The 15,716-nt window shown below is 61.7% G+C and overlaps 3 protein-coding genes across 5 annotated transcripts in view; 1 reads left to right on the top strand and 2 right to left on the bottom strand.

The window, feature by feature from the left end:
• The window catches only part of CHTF8 (chromosome transmission fidelity factor 8), a 1,089-nt gene extending 383 nt beyond the window's left edge, over positions 1 to 706 (top strand). The window contains exons 2-3 of the mRNA XM_057384179.1: positions 1 to 106; positions 179 to 706. Of these exons, the coding sequence (XP_057240162.1) occupies positions 1 to 106; positions 179 to 394 (322 nt within the window). The 3' untranslated portion in view covers positions 395 to 706. The remainder of the gene's footprint in view (positions 107 to 178) is intronic.
• A 43-nt stretch (positions 707 to 749) lies between these two features.
• On the bottom strand, positions 750 to 4,853 carry HAS3 (hyaluronan synthase 3). Of its 2 annotated transcripts, none has more exons than XM_057384209.1 (4): positions 4,824 to 4,853; positions 3,567 to 4,082; positions 2,878 to 2,979; positions 750 to 2,792 (listed from the first exon to the last, which is right to left on the bottom strand). In XM_057384209.1, exons 2-4 carry the CDS (start codon positions 4,080 to 4,082, stop codon positions 1,869 to 1,871), a joined length of 1,542 nt encoding a protein of 513 aa, XP_057240192.1. In that variant the 5' UTR covers positions 4,824 to 4,853; the 3' UTR covers positions 750 to 1,868. The 2 variants fall into 2 exon arrangements, with proteins under 2 accessions (XP_057240192.1, XP_057240191.1); XM_057384208.1 differs by having other exon boundaries at positions 3,462 to 4,082.
• A 2,133-nt stretch (positions 4,854 to 6,986) lies between these two features.
• Positions 6,987 to 15,716, bottom strand: part of TANGO6 (transport and golgi organization 6 homolog) — a 22,028-nt gene continuing 13,298 nt past the window's right edge. Inside the window, exons 11-17 of one of the 2 annotated variants that reach the window (XM_057384201.1) lie at positions 14,874 to 15,008; positions 12,641 to 13,141; positions 12,406 to 12,463; positions 10,896 to 11,048; positions 8,897 to 9,048; positions 7,920 to 8,033; positions 6,987 to 7,316 (exon numbers count right to left, since the gene is read on the bottom strand). In XM_057384201.1, the coding sequence (XP_057240184.1) occupies positions 7,140 to 7,316; positions 7,920 to 8,033; positions 8,897 to 9,048; positions 10,896 to 11,048; positions 12,406 to 12,463; positions 12,641 to 13,141; positions 14,874 to 15,008 (1,290 nt within the window). In that variant the 3' untranslated portion in view covers positions 6,987 to 7,139. The remainder of the gene's footprint in view (positions 7,317 to 7,919; positions 8,034 to 8,896; positions 9,049 to 10,895; positions 11,049 to 12,405; positions 12,464 to 12,640; positions 13,142 to 14,873; positions 15,009 to 15,716) is intronic. The other variant, XM_057384202.1, reaches the window with a different exon arrangement.

Here is a 15,716-nt window from a genome sequence, read left to right on the forward strand (position 1 = left end):
GGCCCCGGCGCAGTGGGTGCTGCTGGAGCTGCAGGGTGAGGTGGAGCCCCGGCAGAGCGGGGATCTGGCCGGGAGYCTGCTGGGAGACCTGCACTACACCCGTGAGGTGAGGCTGACACCACCAGGACCCAGCTTGGACAGTCCAGCCCAGCCCAGCCTCACCCTCTGCTCTCCCCAGGGTGTCCCCGTGCTCATCGTGGGCCATCACATCCTCTAYGGGAAGGTGGTGCAGCTGGAGAAGCCGTTTGCTGTGCTGGTGAAGGAGGGAGGAGCCCCCCAGCCCAGCCCTGGGGGGCCCTGCASCCGCTACGCCGTCACTGCCCTCATCAAAACCAAACTGCTCTTCAAAACCCGCCCCAAACCCATCATCACCCAYGTGCCCAAGAAGGTGTGAGGGCAAGGGTGGGGGCTGTGAACTGGGATCTGCTGCTGGAAAGAGATCCAGGGCCTCATYCCTGTCCTGCACAGGGAGCTCTGGGGCTGCTGGGTCCAGTGCTGGGCACCCAGAGCCCTTCCTGGGTCATTTGTCCCCCCTAAAATGACTCTTTGAGGAGTGACCAAGGTCTGGATCACAGGACCAGGGTCACCCCTGGGGCCTTGGCTCCTGGAAGGCAGGGATGTCCCACCCCAGGGACTGCCACAGTGTCCAGCAGGTCCCAGGAATCCATGAAGGTGCCACTGTGGAGATGTCTCCTCTCTGCTCCCTGCAGCTTTGGGGATACAGGTGCCAGGCAGGGACTCAGCACCAACATCCCTCGACTCAGACAGGACCAGGGACCCTCCCCAAAACACACAACCTGTCCTCACTGCAACTCTTTATTTCCACGGCTCCATCAGGATATAAAAACCAGCTCTTTCCACCCAAAGTAAGAAACAGAATCCTTCTGGCAGGTTCAAAAATAAATAGATTTACAAACCATCTGCAACAATACGAAAGAGCTACAAAAGTCTTCTAAAAAACCTTGTATTAAATAAACAAAAAACAGCTAAAAGCTCCCTCATATAAAGGGTTTTTATCCGAGTCCTGAAAAAAGGACCCACAGGTGAATTCTCTGGGGAGGGGAAAGGTTGGGAAGCACCTTGCCTAAATCCCCATCTTCCCTCTGTTGGGAAGGCAGTGGGGTGGGAGTGATGAGGCCGTGGGTCGGCCAGAGTGCAGCGTGGCTCCGAAGGGTCTCCAGCAACACTCCAGCCAACACAGGCTCCCAGTTTTTCCATGCCAGGATCCCCCCTTGGCTCTTTGGCAAAGCTGAAGAGACCTGCTGCCCTCCTGGAGCAGCGAGACCCCCAAAAGGCCGGGGGGGCTCCCTGTGGGTTCGTCCCCGCACGCAGCAGAGGCAGCACCAGCCAGCAGTGCCAGCACCACGCTGGATGGAGACCGTGTGTCCTGGGGGTGGGAAGTGCTGTAGCACCATGGAGATGGGACTGAAATCCCTATAAAAAGCACCAGAGGGTGGAAAATTCTGCATTGGGGTGGGGGGAGCGTGGCCAGCAGCGCTCCACGCCAGGGTGCTCCATAGGGCACAGTGGGGATGCAGCCAGCAGCACCTGCCTGGGTCATGGCAGCCCTGGCTCGGCTTCTCYGTGGCCAGCTTGGGATGGAAGAATGGAAAAAAAGAAAAATAAACTTACTAATAAAGAATAAAAAGCAAGATTTCAAGATCTGATGAGAAATGCCAAGGGTTGGGAGCGCTCAGCGCTGCCCAGCAGCTCCAGGATGGGGAGAAAGRGAACTGGGGGTGTTCACTCCAGCATGTGGGATCACCCCAGGCCATGGCRGGTCTGGGATGGGGACGGGACGGGGGTGGTTACCCTGACACGTTGGATCCCGTGGCACACGGGAGGATCCTGGCACGAGAACCCTGCGGTCAGACCTCGGCGAACACCAGCCCACACTGCTCCTGCCGCTTGCCGCAGCGGCGGGCGACGATGGCCAGGTAGAGCGTCAGCAGGGCCACCCAGTAGCAGGCGTAGAGGATGGCACCCGAGATGAGGAAGGCCACCTCGGTCTCGCTGAACAGGTCCTGGCTGTAGGCGGTGTAGGCCAGCCCGCCCAGCAGCACGGCCACCCACACCGACACCGGCAGCAGCCCCACAAAGTTCACCACGATGGTGCGGCGCCCCGAGGTGCCCCAGCCCGACTTGTTGATGGTGGCGATGGCGAAGATCTTGGCGGGCAGCAGGCTGGACATGTAGAGGAGGGCGTAGAGGGACATGAAGATCATCTCGGCGTTGCCACGCAGGAAGCAGGCGTAGGTGGCCTTGATGACSCCCACCAGCTGCACCGTCAGCAGGAACAGGAGGATGTTCCACACGCGGCCGCGGTAGAAGAGCTGGATGACGGTGGCGATGAGGAAGAAGGGGAAGAAGCCGGTGACCACCGACTCGTAGGTCATCCAGAGGTGATGCTTGTGGAACCAGAGCGCGTTGTAGAGCCACTCGCGGAARTAGGACTTGCTCCAGCGGGTCTGCTGGTTGAGCCAGCGCAGGTAGCGCGTGGGYGTCTCCGTCAGGCACTTGGAGCGAGCCGTGTACTTGGTCCGGTAGCCCAGGCTGAGCACGCGGTTGGTGAGGTGTCGGTCGTCCCCGAAGCTGCACTTGCTGCCCAGGAAGGTCTGGTGGTACCAGTCCTCGAGGAACTGCTGCAGCAGCGCGTTGCGGTACATGCCCAGGGGGCCGCTGATGCACTGCACGCAGCCGAAGTACGACTGRCACGCGCGCTCCACGTTGAAGGCCATCCAGTACCGAACGCTGCTCAGGAAGGAGAGCCACGAGTCGTACTTGTTGAGGATCTGGGGAGAGGATGGGTGTGAGCAGCCCACCGGCACCCCGGTCCTCCCCTCGCCGCCCCGGGTGCCCTCTCTCACGCCACCGTACCTGGACATCGCCGCCGACGCCGCCGACGCGGGGGTCGGCCTCCAGGATGCGGAGCATCTCGGCGGTGCAGGCGGGGTCCAGCACCGTGTCTGAGTCACACACCTGGGGGCAGAGCGAATGTCGAGCCCCGCTCCCGCCGCCCACACGCACCCGGCAGAMGGCCCAGCCCACAGCCAGGCAAGCCTGAGCTGCGGACGGCGAGACCAGGCAGAGCCCTGGAGACCGGCGGGCGATGGCGGGGAGCGGAGCACCCARGGGTACCGGGGCACTGCTCCCCAGGACATGCATCTCCAGCTGCTGGCAGCGAGGGAACACCTGCCCCGGTCACCACACGCTGTCACACGGGGTGACACCGCAGCGGGGCATGCACTGAGAAGGTGACTGACACCTCAGTGCAGGCAGGGCTCAACCCCTCAGCTGCCCCGGCCCTGGTGGCTCATGGCCAGCACACGGGGACAGATGAAGCAGCARGCACCCAGATGCTGCTGAGCATCCCCAGGGCTGCTCCCACCCACCCGCAGCCCCTGTGCCCGGCCCCGCAGGCAGGACGCTGACTGCCCACACCCCCCAGCCCATGCATCCACCTGGATATAGTCCACGGAGTCTCCAAGTGCCCGGAAGGCCGTGTACATCACCTCCCGCTTCCCACCCCACTTCTGGAGGATGCAGGAGTAGGTGTTGCTGCGCACCAGCGCCTGGACATGAGCCACTCCTTCCCGCAGCCCGGCCTCCGTCTCCCCCTCGCCCCAYGCGTGGAAGTTGCTCCTCCAGATGTAGCTGCCGGAGCGCTCGGAGCCCATCACGTCGTGGAAGATGTCCAACATGTAGGTGTCGTCAGGGCCGTTCCCGTCCACCACCATCACCACTTTGAGGTCAGGGAAGGCGATGCGCTTGACAGAGCGCAGGCACTTGGTCAGGTAGTCGGGATCCTCCTGGAAGGCGGCGATGCAGAGWGCCACCGAGCGCCCCGGCCGCACCGGCCGCCCCTCGCCCCGCATGCGCCGGTGCTCCAGGAAGGCGAAGAGGCTCTGGATGAAGAGGTGCAGCCCCAGGATGGCCCCGTAGAGCCCGAAGGAGAGGTAGTGCTTCTCCGTGTGGATGAACTGGTACCCTGTGACGTAGGCGGCCAGGATTCCCCCCAGCACGGCCACGGCGAACAGGCTGGTCCCCACAACACGCAGGGCCGTGGAGAGGCTCCCTGGCATCTGGAGGGACACAGGGCACCGTCAGGGCAGGGACGGGGGGACACGCTMCCCATCAGGCCACCCAAAATGCAAAAGGGGGATGGCCGTGCTCCCCCATGGCCACCCCGTTCCTCGCCAGCCGCTGGTTTGGGGGTGACACCTTCTCGGTGCCTCCATGGGGCAGAGGAGGTGCGGGGGTCCCACACACCCGGCCGTGTGCGAAGCCGAGTGAGGTGTAGGGGACCCGGGTACCCCGCTGTGTGCAGCGCCGGCAGCCCCCGGCCACCCGAGCGGGACCACGGCTGCTCCCAGGCGGTGGCCGGGCTGGAGGACAGGGAAGGGCACGGGGATGGCAGGGACCAGGGCGTCCCCGGGGAAATCGCGGCCGCTCAGAGCCCTCCTCCATCCCGAGCGCCCGCGGCGGGACCCCCGGCTGCGGGGATGGCAGAGCCAGACCCCCACCCCGCTGCGGGACGGGAGCGGGGCGCGGGCAGGACGGGACTGCGGAGCGGCACCGGGACGCGGGAGCACGTGCGGGGTGCGGGCAGGGCGCGGAGCCAAACCCGGGGACCCCCGGCGGCACCTCCCGGGCAGCACCTCCGGCTTCCCCCCGGTCCCGCAGCCCCCGGCGCTCCCGGCTCCTCCCGGTCCCGCAGCCCCCGGCGCTCCCCGCTGCCCGTTACCTCCGGCCCCGCAGCACCGCGGGGCGCCCCGAGCCGGCACCGGCGGGGTCGGGAGGGAGAAGGAGGGACCGGGACTCACCGTGGAGGTGACGGTGCCGCCGCTCCCCACCCGCCGCCGCCGCTGAACGCCCAGCCCGGGCCGTGCGGCCCCTTTATACCGCGGCGGGGCCGGCACCGCCCGCAGCCCGCGGGGGCCCCGCCCGGCACCGGCACCGGCACCGGCACCGCCGGCACCGCCCCCGGCACCAGCACCGGCACCGGCTCCGGCTCCGCCCGCAAGCCCCGGGAACCCGCCCCGCACCGGCAGCACCTGGCACCGGCCCCAGCCCCGCACTGCGGGAGTGATGACCGGCACCGGCAGCACCGGCGGCACCGGCATCAGCGGCTCCAGAGCTGCACCGGCACTGGCATCATCACAGGCATCACGGCACAGCTGCTGCACCGGCAGCACCGGCAGCACCGGCAGCGGCTCCGGGGCTGCACCGGAACCGGCATCACCATCACCATCACCGGCAACGGCACAGAGCCACCGGGACCGGCCACTCCATCCCCCCCGCCGCTCCTGCGGCCCCTCTCATGCCACCCACGTGTCACCTTCCCGTGTCACCGTGCTCCCCGCGGCTSTGAGCCCCCGTGTCACCCGTGGCTGGCGGGCCGGGGCAGGACCAGGGTCATTCCGGGGACAGCAGCACTTTGTCCCCGCGCCGACCTGGTGGCAGGGGACAGCCAGCTCCGGGAGGGCCATTCTGAGTCTGAGGAGCCACAGCCTCGACTCGGGGCTCAAATTCAGCATTTTTCTCACTCCAATCGCATCCTGCTGTGCTGGGAACTGGGTGCGAGGCAATGCCGGGATTGGGCCCGAGGATCCAAGCGCCAGGAGCTGGGAAAGGGGATCCCCCCAGCAGCACAGGCGGATCCCCCTCTCTGACACCTCGGGCGCTGGGGTGGTGCTGGCTGGGAGCTTCCCGAGCCCCTGGGGTGAGCAGTGAGGAACCGGTGAGCCCATGGATGAGACAGGGACATGGTGGGACCCTCGGCACCACCAGCCACATGGCCACAGTGGGGCACAGGGTGTGCAGCCTTGGCACAGCAGGGTCAGACTGGCATGGTCATGCCTGTGCCACCACCACAGTGCTGGGACACTGCTGGGACACAGGGCCAGCATGTCTGCACCTCACAGCCTTCCCTCTACCCTCAYCCTGGATCCCTCACTTTCCGCTGTGCCTGTGGTTGCCCAAGGTACAAAACAAACTCTCTCCACCTCCAGCACAGCTGCTGCCCTGCTCCCAGCGGCAGGACAGCCACACACATCCCTGCTCCTGGAGGCGGGATGGCTGGACACTGCCCAGCCAGCAGCATCATTCCAGAGTGCTCCTCTGCCATCCACGACAGGCTCTGGACGGGCACAGCTGCATCCCAGTGCAGGGCTGTGGTCCAGAACCACGAGCAATGAGGAGCACTCAGCCATCACCGCTCTCTGGTGAGGAGAACGTGCTCCCACTGCATGTGCACTCACAGCACGACAAGCACAGGATGGGGACACGGCCAGGACCCCCAACCTTGCAGGGAAGGGGTGCTGGACATCCCCACCGTCTGTCAGGACACAGGGCAGCTGTGAGATGGCCCTGGGGCTGTGCACGATGGGGCTGGGCTGCCCGGTGCCAGGGGAGTGAGGGGGCACCAAGCCGGGTCCCTGAGGACGCTGCTCCCCCCACACTGCGGGGAAGGGAACGGGGCCCACAGTGCTGCAGCACTCCTGGGGGCTGCCCTGCCTGCAGAGAGGAGGGGTCGCTGATGTTGGGGTGTCCCTGAGCACGTGATGGTGAGTGGTGGCCCCAGCCAGGTGCCCTGTGGGTCCCTTACCCCTCCTCGGCTTGGAGGGGGCTCTTGATGACACAGTAGAGAGGCCCATCCTCAGACCCCATGGTGAGGGAGTCCCTGAACCCTTCAGCATCCTCCTGGTGTGAGCACAGTGCCAAGGAGAGGCCATGGAATTCCACTCTAGGGGTGCAAACAGCAGAGCCCCCTTTCCTGCTGACTCCCCTCAAGGACAGCCACACACTCGGTTCTGGCTGGCCCAAGGGAGCCCGAGGCACTGGCCCTTGTGGCTGCTTCCTCAACCCAGCRCTCACCCTGGGGGTGACACCCACCCTTCCACAGGACCAGGGCTGGGACACGGCCATGACGACACCCGTGAGCTTTGCGTGGCCCCACAGACATCACAGACACAGGGCTGAGCACATCTCTCTTTAATCCCACACCCCGTCCCAGCGAGGTCCCCTCCCTGTCCGACACCGCCAGCGGTGTCCTGGAGGGCACAGCAACCCCTCCCCGTGGGAAGGCACCRGCCCCGACCCCAGAGCAGGAACAGTTCATTTCCAGGAGCTCATCCCCGCTATGGCAGCACCACGATCTTCTTCTGCAGCGTTTGTGGGGGGAACAGGGCTCTCCTGACAGCGGTGTCCAGCTCATCCAGCGCCAGCTGCGCGTGCAGCACGGTCGCACCGTCGCGCTCGGCGGTCACCACGTGCTTCAGCAGGCGGTACAGATCCCGCAGCACATCCCGCAGCACCTGGGCACGGGCAGGGCCAGCGTCAGCACCCGCCCGTGCYGCCCCCTCAGCGTGTCCCGGCAGGAGTGTGGGCACCCCTTCCCCTGGCGCTGACGGTGCCGCGGTCCCCGTGACTCAGTTTCCCCACGCGCCAGCAGCACGTTGTGGTGATCCTCTGGCACAGGGGCACTGGGGCATGCCGGGATCACTGCTGTGGGGAATCCCGTGGGGAACCGGCTGTTTCCTCCACAGGAGCTCAGTCCCAACATGCTTGTTTTACTGGGAACTGCGGAGGGACGCCACAGCGGTGGAAGAACTGGCCATTTCCAAGTCAAATCAGCGATGAACAGCTCCCACGGCTCCCAGGAGCTGGCACTGCCCCCAGCATGGCACGGCCCAGCACTTCAGAGGGACATTTCCATAAAGCCTCCCTGCCCCAGGGTCCATTGAGGGAACCCTTTAGTGGGGGACACCCAAATTGGGCATCTCAGTCTCTTGTGATTTTCCATGGAAAATGCTCGGGAATGAGCCCTGCAGCCCCTGTGGAGCAGGGGCCCTCCCCAAGGGATGCCAGGAGCCTGTTGGGGACTGTCCCTGCCCCAGGGACAAACAGGGGTGACCYACCTCGGTGACCTTCTCGCTCAGCCCCCGCAGCAGCAGCACCACCACGTGCACAGCAGCTCTTCGCACCTCAGCCTCGGGGTCTGTCCGAGCTATGGCCGTCACACAGCAGGTGACCTGTGGGGACAGGGCAGGGGGACATCAGTGAGGACTGGGAGATGCAGGGGATGCCACCAGAGCAGCACTGAGGTGCTGGTGATGTCTCAAGGATGAGGATGGGACCCCCATGTCCTGCGGGGTACAGGCTCCGAGCAGCTCCTACCAGGGCCGGGCAGCACATGGATGCCTCAGGAAGCTGTGTAACAGTCTGTATAAAAATCAGGCAGAGCCAAAGGAATCTAATTAAACCCCAGCAGTGACAGCCGGGAGAATGAGCAGAGCTCRCGCCTTCCCGAAATAGCAGCGTGTGGCTCATTGGCATCACATCAACTGCCAGGATCCACCGGTGCCGAGCGGAGCCGAGGGGAGAAGCCCGAGTGCCAAATCCACGATGTCTCACTCCTGGAGCACCGGGGGGTGAAACTCTGGCTCTTGTGGGGCACAGACACATCGGCTCCAGGGCTGCTGGGTCCCAGGAGTCAGGCTCACCCCACTGGGATCACAACTCCAGCAGCTCCATGTCTTATCCAGAGCCTGCAGCCAGGGCGAGGCAGCTCCGTGATACTGATGGTACTGATGATGCTGATAACAATAATTAGGATAACGGGAGGGTAATGGGGTGTCATTAAGCGTGAGGTGTCTCTGGCAGCCACCACTYGTGCCCCCAGGTCTCCTCTGGCAGTGGCTGCCATGGGTGGAGCAGGCAYCTACAAATCAGGGCTAGAACCTCCCTAGTGTCTTTTACACTCCATGATATCACCAACTGTCACTCATRTCCTTTATGAAAATGTCCTATTTCCATGTCCTCAGCTCAAACATGGGTTCGTTAATGAGATGGCCCCATGCTCCCCAGGCAGGAGGGGGAAGGATGGAGCTGGTACCTCCTGGACGATGGATCCCAGCTGGAAGCCGAGGTGCTGGCAGAGCTCGCCCAGGTTGGAGAGGCTGCTGGCACGCAGGGCACTGTCGGGATCGCGGGCACCCCGCAGGAAAGCCCGGATCAGCGGCTCCCGGTGCTGGAACACCATGTCCCCTGCAAGACAGAGCAGAGCTGTGTGTCACCAGCACAGAAAGGCCCACCCTTCCTGCCAGAGCCCTGGCTCCTTTGGGAGCAGACCAATTGGGCATCTGCCTTGAAACGCCAGCGAACAGCTGGATGCAACATCTGGAGCATGGCACAGCCCCTCAGCAAACACCCCACAGCACAGGCCTTGGGGCCCTTTGGCACACCCCAGTCCTCCCATGGGGTCACTCAGGGTCCTGCAAACACACCCATTCCCACAGCACCCAGACCCAAACCCCTGCCCCAATTAGCACACAGACGAGTGACCTGCTAATGAGAGGTCAGGCCCGTGCTCAGCACCCACAACACCCCCAGATTGTGGTGACCCTACAGGGGCTGAGCAGCCGTGTGTCCCATTGGAATGGGCACATCTCCCACCAGGCAGAGCCTTGGGAGGTGGAAAGCGAGGTCCAGAAGGCCAGCTGGCCTGTGAGTTCTGTGGTTTCCCAGCTCTCCCAAGCTCTGGAAGCTGCTCGGACAAGGGTGTCCTGCAGCAGATGGAGGCAGTGGGATGGATGCCTTGGGATGCCCCAGGGTGTGGGGACAGGAACGATCCTCGTGGGCAGTGGAAGATCCCAGCAGGGCTGGGGACTGGAACGGGGTGGGCAGCTCAGGGCAGCGATGTGATGCCAAGGACKTGCTGGGAAGGCATCCTGCTCTGAGCCTGCATCCCAGGGCCTGGAATTACAGCAGCATGAGCAGTGCAGGGTGATCCCAGCAGGATGCACCCCATCCAGAGCCAACAGCACATCAGTGTCTGTGCCACACGGCTACACAAGGGCATGGAGCACCTCCCTCCCCTCCTCGAGGGGGAAAGCTGCTCCAGGGATGGCAGGAGGAAGGCATGGCAGTCCCTTGGCAGAGCAGGAGAGCTCAGAACCACAGAGAGCAGAGCGATGATGGAAACGCTGGGTAAATCCTCGCTCTCAGATGCTGAAGCTTTGCAACAGAAACAACTGGGTGCAATTTGTTCTATAAATACCTGGCGAGCTGGGACGTGCAGGAGTGGCTGCCCGTGGCACCAGGGAGAGCAGGGAGAGCAGTGGAGGCTGTGCCACCATCCCCAGGGCAGCTGCCAAGGGAAACCCCACACCAGGCCAGACACATGGACAKCACCTGGGGGATCTGGGACCGAGGGGTTCTGAGCTGATTGCTGGAGCCCCRCAGGAGTCAGTGGGATGGCCTGTCCCCATCCCAGTGGCGGGGACAGACAGTGGCACAGCCTGGCACTGGGGGATGCCACAGATGGCAGAGTCCAGGGATGTCACTGCGGCCAGGGGACGTGGCAGAGGCCCCAGGGGAGTCCCAGTGCTGAGGTTTGGGGGGGTCAGGGCTCTTCAGATCATCCCCAGCCAAGGCACACAGTGCCTGCTCGGTGACCAGGGACCCCCACCCGGCTGCCCCAGCCCTGTGGACACCGGCTGCCACCTCCCTGCCCATGGAGAGCTCCAGCTGTGTGCTCCCACTGGCCTGGCCTCCTCCACCGAGTCAGAGGAGGCATTTTAGGACGTGTCCCAACAGCGGCTGCAGGAAAGGCCTCATGCAGCTCCTGCCCTCAGCCCTGCGTGTCCGGGCGCTTCCCGGCAGTCTCCAAACCCGGCGCTGCCGACCGAGGGGATGGTGGGCTGCTGGCAGGACCTGGCAGGATCCATCCTCCTGCTGCTGCTGCTGGCAAACTYGGCCAGCTTCCCTTTGGCTTCCAGACCCCTTCCCACCTCCTGACAACAAAAATCTCCTGTGGGCATTCCCCCTGGGACTTGGTGAACTGAGCTGTGCTGCTGGCAGCAGGCAGTGCTGTGCCCACAGCATRGACTCACCCAGTGCCCGGGTGACACGCATCAGCACCTCGCCCAGCTTCATCCTGGTGACAGCAGCTGCAGCATCCTCTGTGCCCTGTGCTGGGCACTCGTACTGTGCCAGCAGGACAGGCAGGATCCGCTCCGGGTACTCACTGGAGAGCAGRGCAACGCCTGCAGGGGAGAAAAGATGGAAAATCAGTCATTTAGCAGCTGGCAGCAGGTGCCCACCCACTGCTGCTGGAGGATGCCCTTTGACCTGGCATGGCCTTGGTGCACTGGGGGCAGCTGGACACTGCTGCCAATGCTTGGGCACCGGGTCTGGTCACTGCTCCCAGCTCCTGGCCATCGGCACATGGTGCCACTGTGTCYATGTCCCTGCAGATTTGCCTGGCCCTGACTGGGAGCAGGAACCYGAGTGTGCCACATGCCTGCTGCATCTCCCTGGAGGCAATGAAGGATCAGATCCCACAAGCAGGGATCAGACCCTTCTCCAGCCCCTCAATGTCATGAGGGGCCCAGCTCTGACCCAGAATTCCAGCTGTGATGTCCAATACAGGGAACACTTCACTGGAGTCCAGCTGTGTGAAACCGCTGGCTCAGACCCGGCCTCACCGCTGTGACACGGAACAAACGGGACTGAGGGGACCCATCCAGCATGGCCATCAGCCCCGTGCTTGGCATGGCACAGCTCGGCACAGCTCGGCACGGCTCGGCACGGCTCGGCATGGCTCAGCATGGCACAGGTGCCGCTGCCACGGGCCGGGTGAGTCAGGGTTAACGAGAGCYGAGCGTGCGGCAGCTGCAGCGCCGCGTTAATCACCGGGACGGTTACAGCCTCTGCTTCAGCCGCGGGGCGAGGACAGACCCGTCCCTCTCAAGACCGTACAGGCAGTGGGAAGCGCAGCAGGAACTCCTTTCCCAGCTCTGCCAAAGGTTACCAACCCAACAGCAGCGGTGCCAGCATTGCTGTGAGCCAAGGTAATGGCACTTCCCTTCCACAGAACCCGGGGGACGAYTGTCACCGTCTGCGGTCACACAGGACACCCGTGTCACCCCGCTGTGGAAGCACCAGCCYGGTGCTGTGGGGCTGGTGTTTTCCTGGGAAGTGCTGTGAGTACTCAGGAACTGCCACCTCGGCAGAGCCCTCAGGGTGCACCRGTGGATCCCCTGGCCCTGCTCCCTGCCAGCCTCAGCTGAACGGACCCTTCAGCGGGTGCCAGCCCGGGGTACCGGGGCTGTGCCCACATGGTGCTGGAACTGCAGCCCCAGCTGGTGGCACAGAGATGGTGACCCGCTCCAGAGAGTAAAAATAACTGGGAGATGAAGTCTCCAGCTTTGGGACCACAGCGTGGAGCCCATATGTGGCCCCAGGTTTGATGGAACAACATGAAGCCACAATCTGGGAGGGCAGGAGATGCTGAGCCCTCAGCCTGACTGTGGCTGTGCTGCTCTTCACTCCCACTGCCCAGAGCCCCCCAGCACAAAACCTTCCCTTACAAAGTGCTGGCACCCAGCAGGCACCGCTCACCTTGAATGGCTGAGAGGTAGACAAAGGCATCYTCGTGCTGCATGTTCTCCAGGAACACCTGGAAGGAAGGGAAGTGCCATCAGCAGTGAGCCTGGGCTGGGCCAGCAAGGCCAGAGGGCTCTGATAATCATGGCACATTCAGCACCAGCTCTGCTGGGAAGGGGCATGGGACAAGGGACACAACAGGTGACAGGGACCAAGGCAAGGGACAAGGAGCACAGCAGGAGCCTGGTACCTGCAGCAGCTTCTCCTGAAGCTGAAGWGCCTCCGGGGCCCGCTGGGTGACCAGGCTGGCGAGGTGGCGCAGGGCAGCTGCCCGGCACGAGGGCTGGGGGTCGTAGGCTGACAGCAGCAGCTCCTGGAGCCCGGCCGGGGCCAGGCTGTCAGCACAYGGGGCTGGAGAGGCACTGGTGGTGCTGGGCTCGTGGTTTGTGCTCTGCCCTTTGTTCCTGTCCCCGTGAGCAGAGGGGCTGTGCTGTCTGTGCTGTCCGTGGCGCGGGGAGCCGGGGGTTTTGTCAGGAACACCAGCAGGGCTCTGTGCTCCCATGCCAGCCTTCCTGCCCAGCACACCATCAGCAGCAGCACCCACCGTGCCCGGGGAGCAGGCACCATGGGTGCAGATGGCAATGCGCAGGTCTGAGGCCAGCTCCTGGGTCAGGGGCTCGGGGTAGGTGCGGGACAGCTCCTCCAGCAGCGGCACCAGCCGCTTCAGCACCACGAAATCGCTGGATTGGAGCTGCGGGGGGACAAAAGCAGGGCTGGCACCAATGTAATGAGGGTTCACTCCCTGGGATGCTCCCAGGAGGGTGGGCAGGGGGTGAAGAGCCCCAGCACCGGCACCAGCCCCAGCACCAGCCCAGCACCAGATCCAGCCCCAGCCCCAGCACCAGATCCAGTCCCAGCCCAGCCCCAGCCCCAGCACCAGATCCAGTCCCAGCCCAGCCCCAGCCCCAGCACCAGATCCAGACCCAGCATCAGATCCAGTCCCAACCCCAGCCCCAGCACCAGACCCAGACCCAGACAGGCCCCAGGCACCACGAGCTCCTCTCAGCCCATTGCCAATCCCAGCCCTGGCACTGCGGGCAGCAGCCATGGGAGAAGGTGGGAAGGGTGTGAASCTGAACAACAGCAGTGCCTGTGCATGGGGGCCATGCCAGGGACATCCCTGCCACCAAAACTGTGCCACATTTGCCATCAGTCCTGCCTGGAAGGACACTCACGGCAAGGCAGCCAMAACCCATCCTAAGCTCCTGCCTTAACCTGGCTTTAACTGCTGGAATCTGGGAAGTGAGGCCTGGAAAGGGGTGCTTTAGCAGAGATTTTGGATGATTGCATAAAATCCCTGGCCTGCTGAAACTCAAGCAGCTCTGCAGTCGCTTCCAAAACCTTTCACATTCCATTTTCCAAATTATGTCACTCCCATTAATGCCAAAGTGGGAGCAGAAGCTTGCCTGGGAGGGGCCCATTGCAGCCACAAGACTCTGGCTTTAACTTCTCTTCACCTACAGYTCTTTCCCCAGTGTTAGAAATTTAGGATTAAGACACAATAAAGGATCATCTTTTGTTAACAGTTGCATTTTTCTTTGGGCAAACCCAGGGATGAAGCAACCCCAGCAGCTCAGTGATGACAGCACGTTAATGGATGTGCCATTGCTCCCATTGCAGCTCCACTGACACCAAAGTGACACAGAGCTCACATATATATATATATAGGTATTACAAGAGATATAAATAACAATATAAATATGCATAAAATGTAAATATAAAAATGYAAAAGGATTTTCAAGGGTACAGCCCACATGGGAAGTTCACAATGCTCTGGAGCCAGAGTCTGTGACCATGTAGGGATGCAAAGGGTATAGCACTGGTATTTAAAGATGCTGTATGTGACTGTACTGCTCTGTCAGTGCCTTTTGGGAAGAGATTATTAATTAGTTAATTGGGCTCCTGAGGGTGCCCTGCTCAGAATCCTTGGCACTGCCCCAAGGAAAAACTGGATATTTAGATAGATAGATAGATAGATTAGATAGATATTGATAGATAGATAGATAGATAGATAGATAGATAGATAGATAGATAGATAGATTAGATAGATATTGATAGATAGATGTAGATAGATATTGATAGATAGATGTAGATAGATATTGATAGATAGATAGATGTAGATGGATATAGATAGATAGATAGATGTAGATGGAGATAGATATAGATAGATAGATAGATAGATAGATAGATAGATAGATAGATAGATAGATAGATAGATAGATAGATAGATAGATAGAGATAATAGATAGATAGATAGATAGATAGATAGATAGATAGATAGATAGATAGATAGATAGATAGATAGATAGATAGATAGATAGATAGATAGATTTGGATTTACAGGCTGCAGCTGAGCAGGGACCCCAAGCCAGAGCACCCAGATGTGCTGCAGCCCCCAGCCCACACCCCCCTCACCCCCTCACCTGCACGGCCCCGCCGAGCACGGTGGCCACCAGCCCCATGGCCATGGCGAGTGTCTGCGCCTCGGTGGCTGCGCCGGGACCCTGAGCAGGATGGACACAAGCCCGGTGCAGCACGGCCCCCACGAACTCCTGCACCTGCATGGGAACAGCTGTCAGGAGTGGGGACACCCTGAGCCACCCCTCTGCAGCTCCTGCTGCCTCTGTGCCCCTCGGAGCCTCCCCACCCTGCACAGCTCCCTGGCACAGTTCCACACCCTGCACACTGCAGGGTGCCATTGTTGGGGTGTGCTGTGCAGGGCCASGAGTTGTACTTGATRACCCTTCCAATTCWGAATATTCTGTGATTYTGTAATTCTGTGAAACCCTTCCCATTTTCCTCCTGTTGCCCCTGTCCCCATCCCAGAGCGGGCTCAGCCAAGTCACATCCACAACTGGGACAAGGTGATGGTTCAAATGGTGGGGTCTCTCAGCARCAGGAGCCCCTGAGGGCTGCAGGAGCAGAGGGATCCCAGCTCCAAGGGTCTGTRTGGAACTGCCCTAGGTAAAGGCTTGGAAATTCCAGAGCCAAGGAGTTCCAGCCCCTCCCCAAAACGCTCCATAGCAGCCTGTCCCTCACCCTGCACAGCTGACACTGCAGCTGGACCACTTCCTGTGCTCTTACTTACTTCGTCATTTTTCTCACATATTTTTATTTCTATTCTATTTCTATTCCTATTCTATTCCTATTCTATCCTATTCTATTCCTATTCTATCCTATCCTATCCTATCCTATCCTATCCTATCCTATCCTATCCTATCCTATCCTATCCTATCCTATCCTATCCTATCCTATCCTATCCTATC

Source organism: Malurus melanocephalus, unplaced genomic scaffold (genome assembly GCF_030028575.1).
Source record: "Malurus melanocephalus ecotype Western Australia unplaced genomic scaffold, MMel_1.1 scaffold_691, whole genome shotgun sequence".
In the NCBI taxonomy this organism is placed as follows: Eukaryota; Metazoa; Chordata; class Aves; order Passeriformes; family Maluridae; genus Malurus; species Malurus melanocephalus.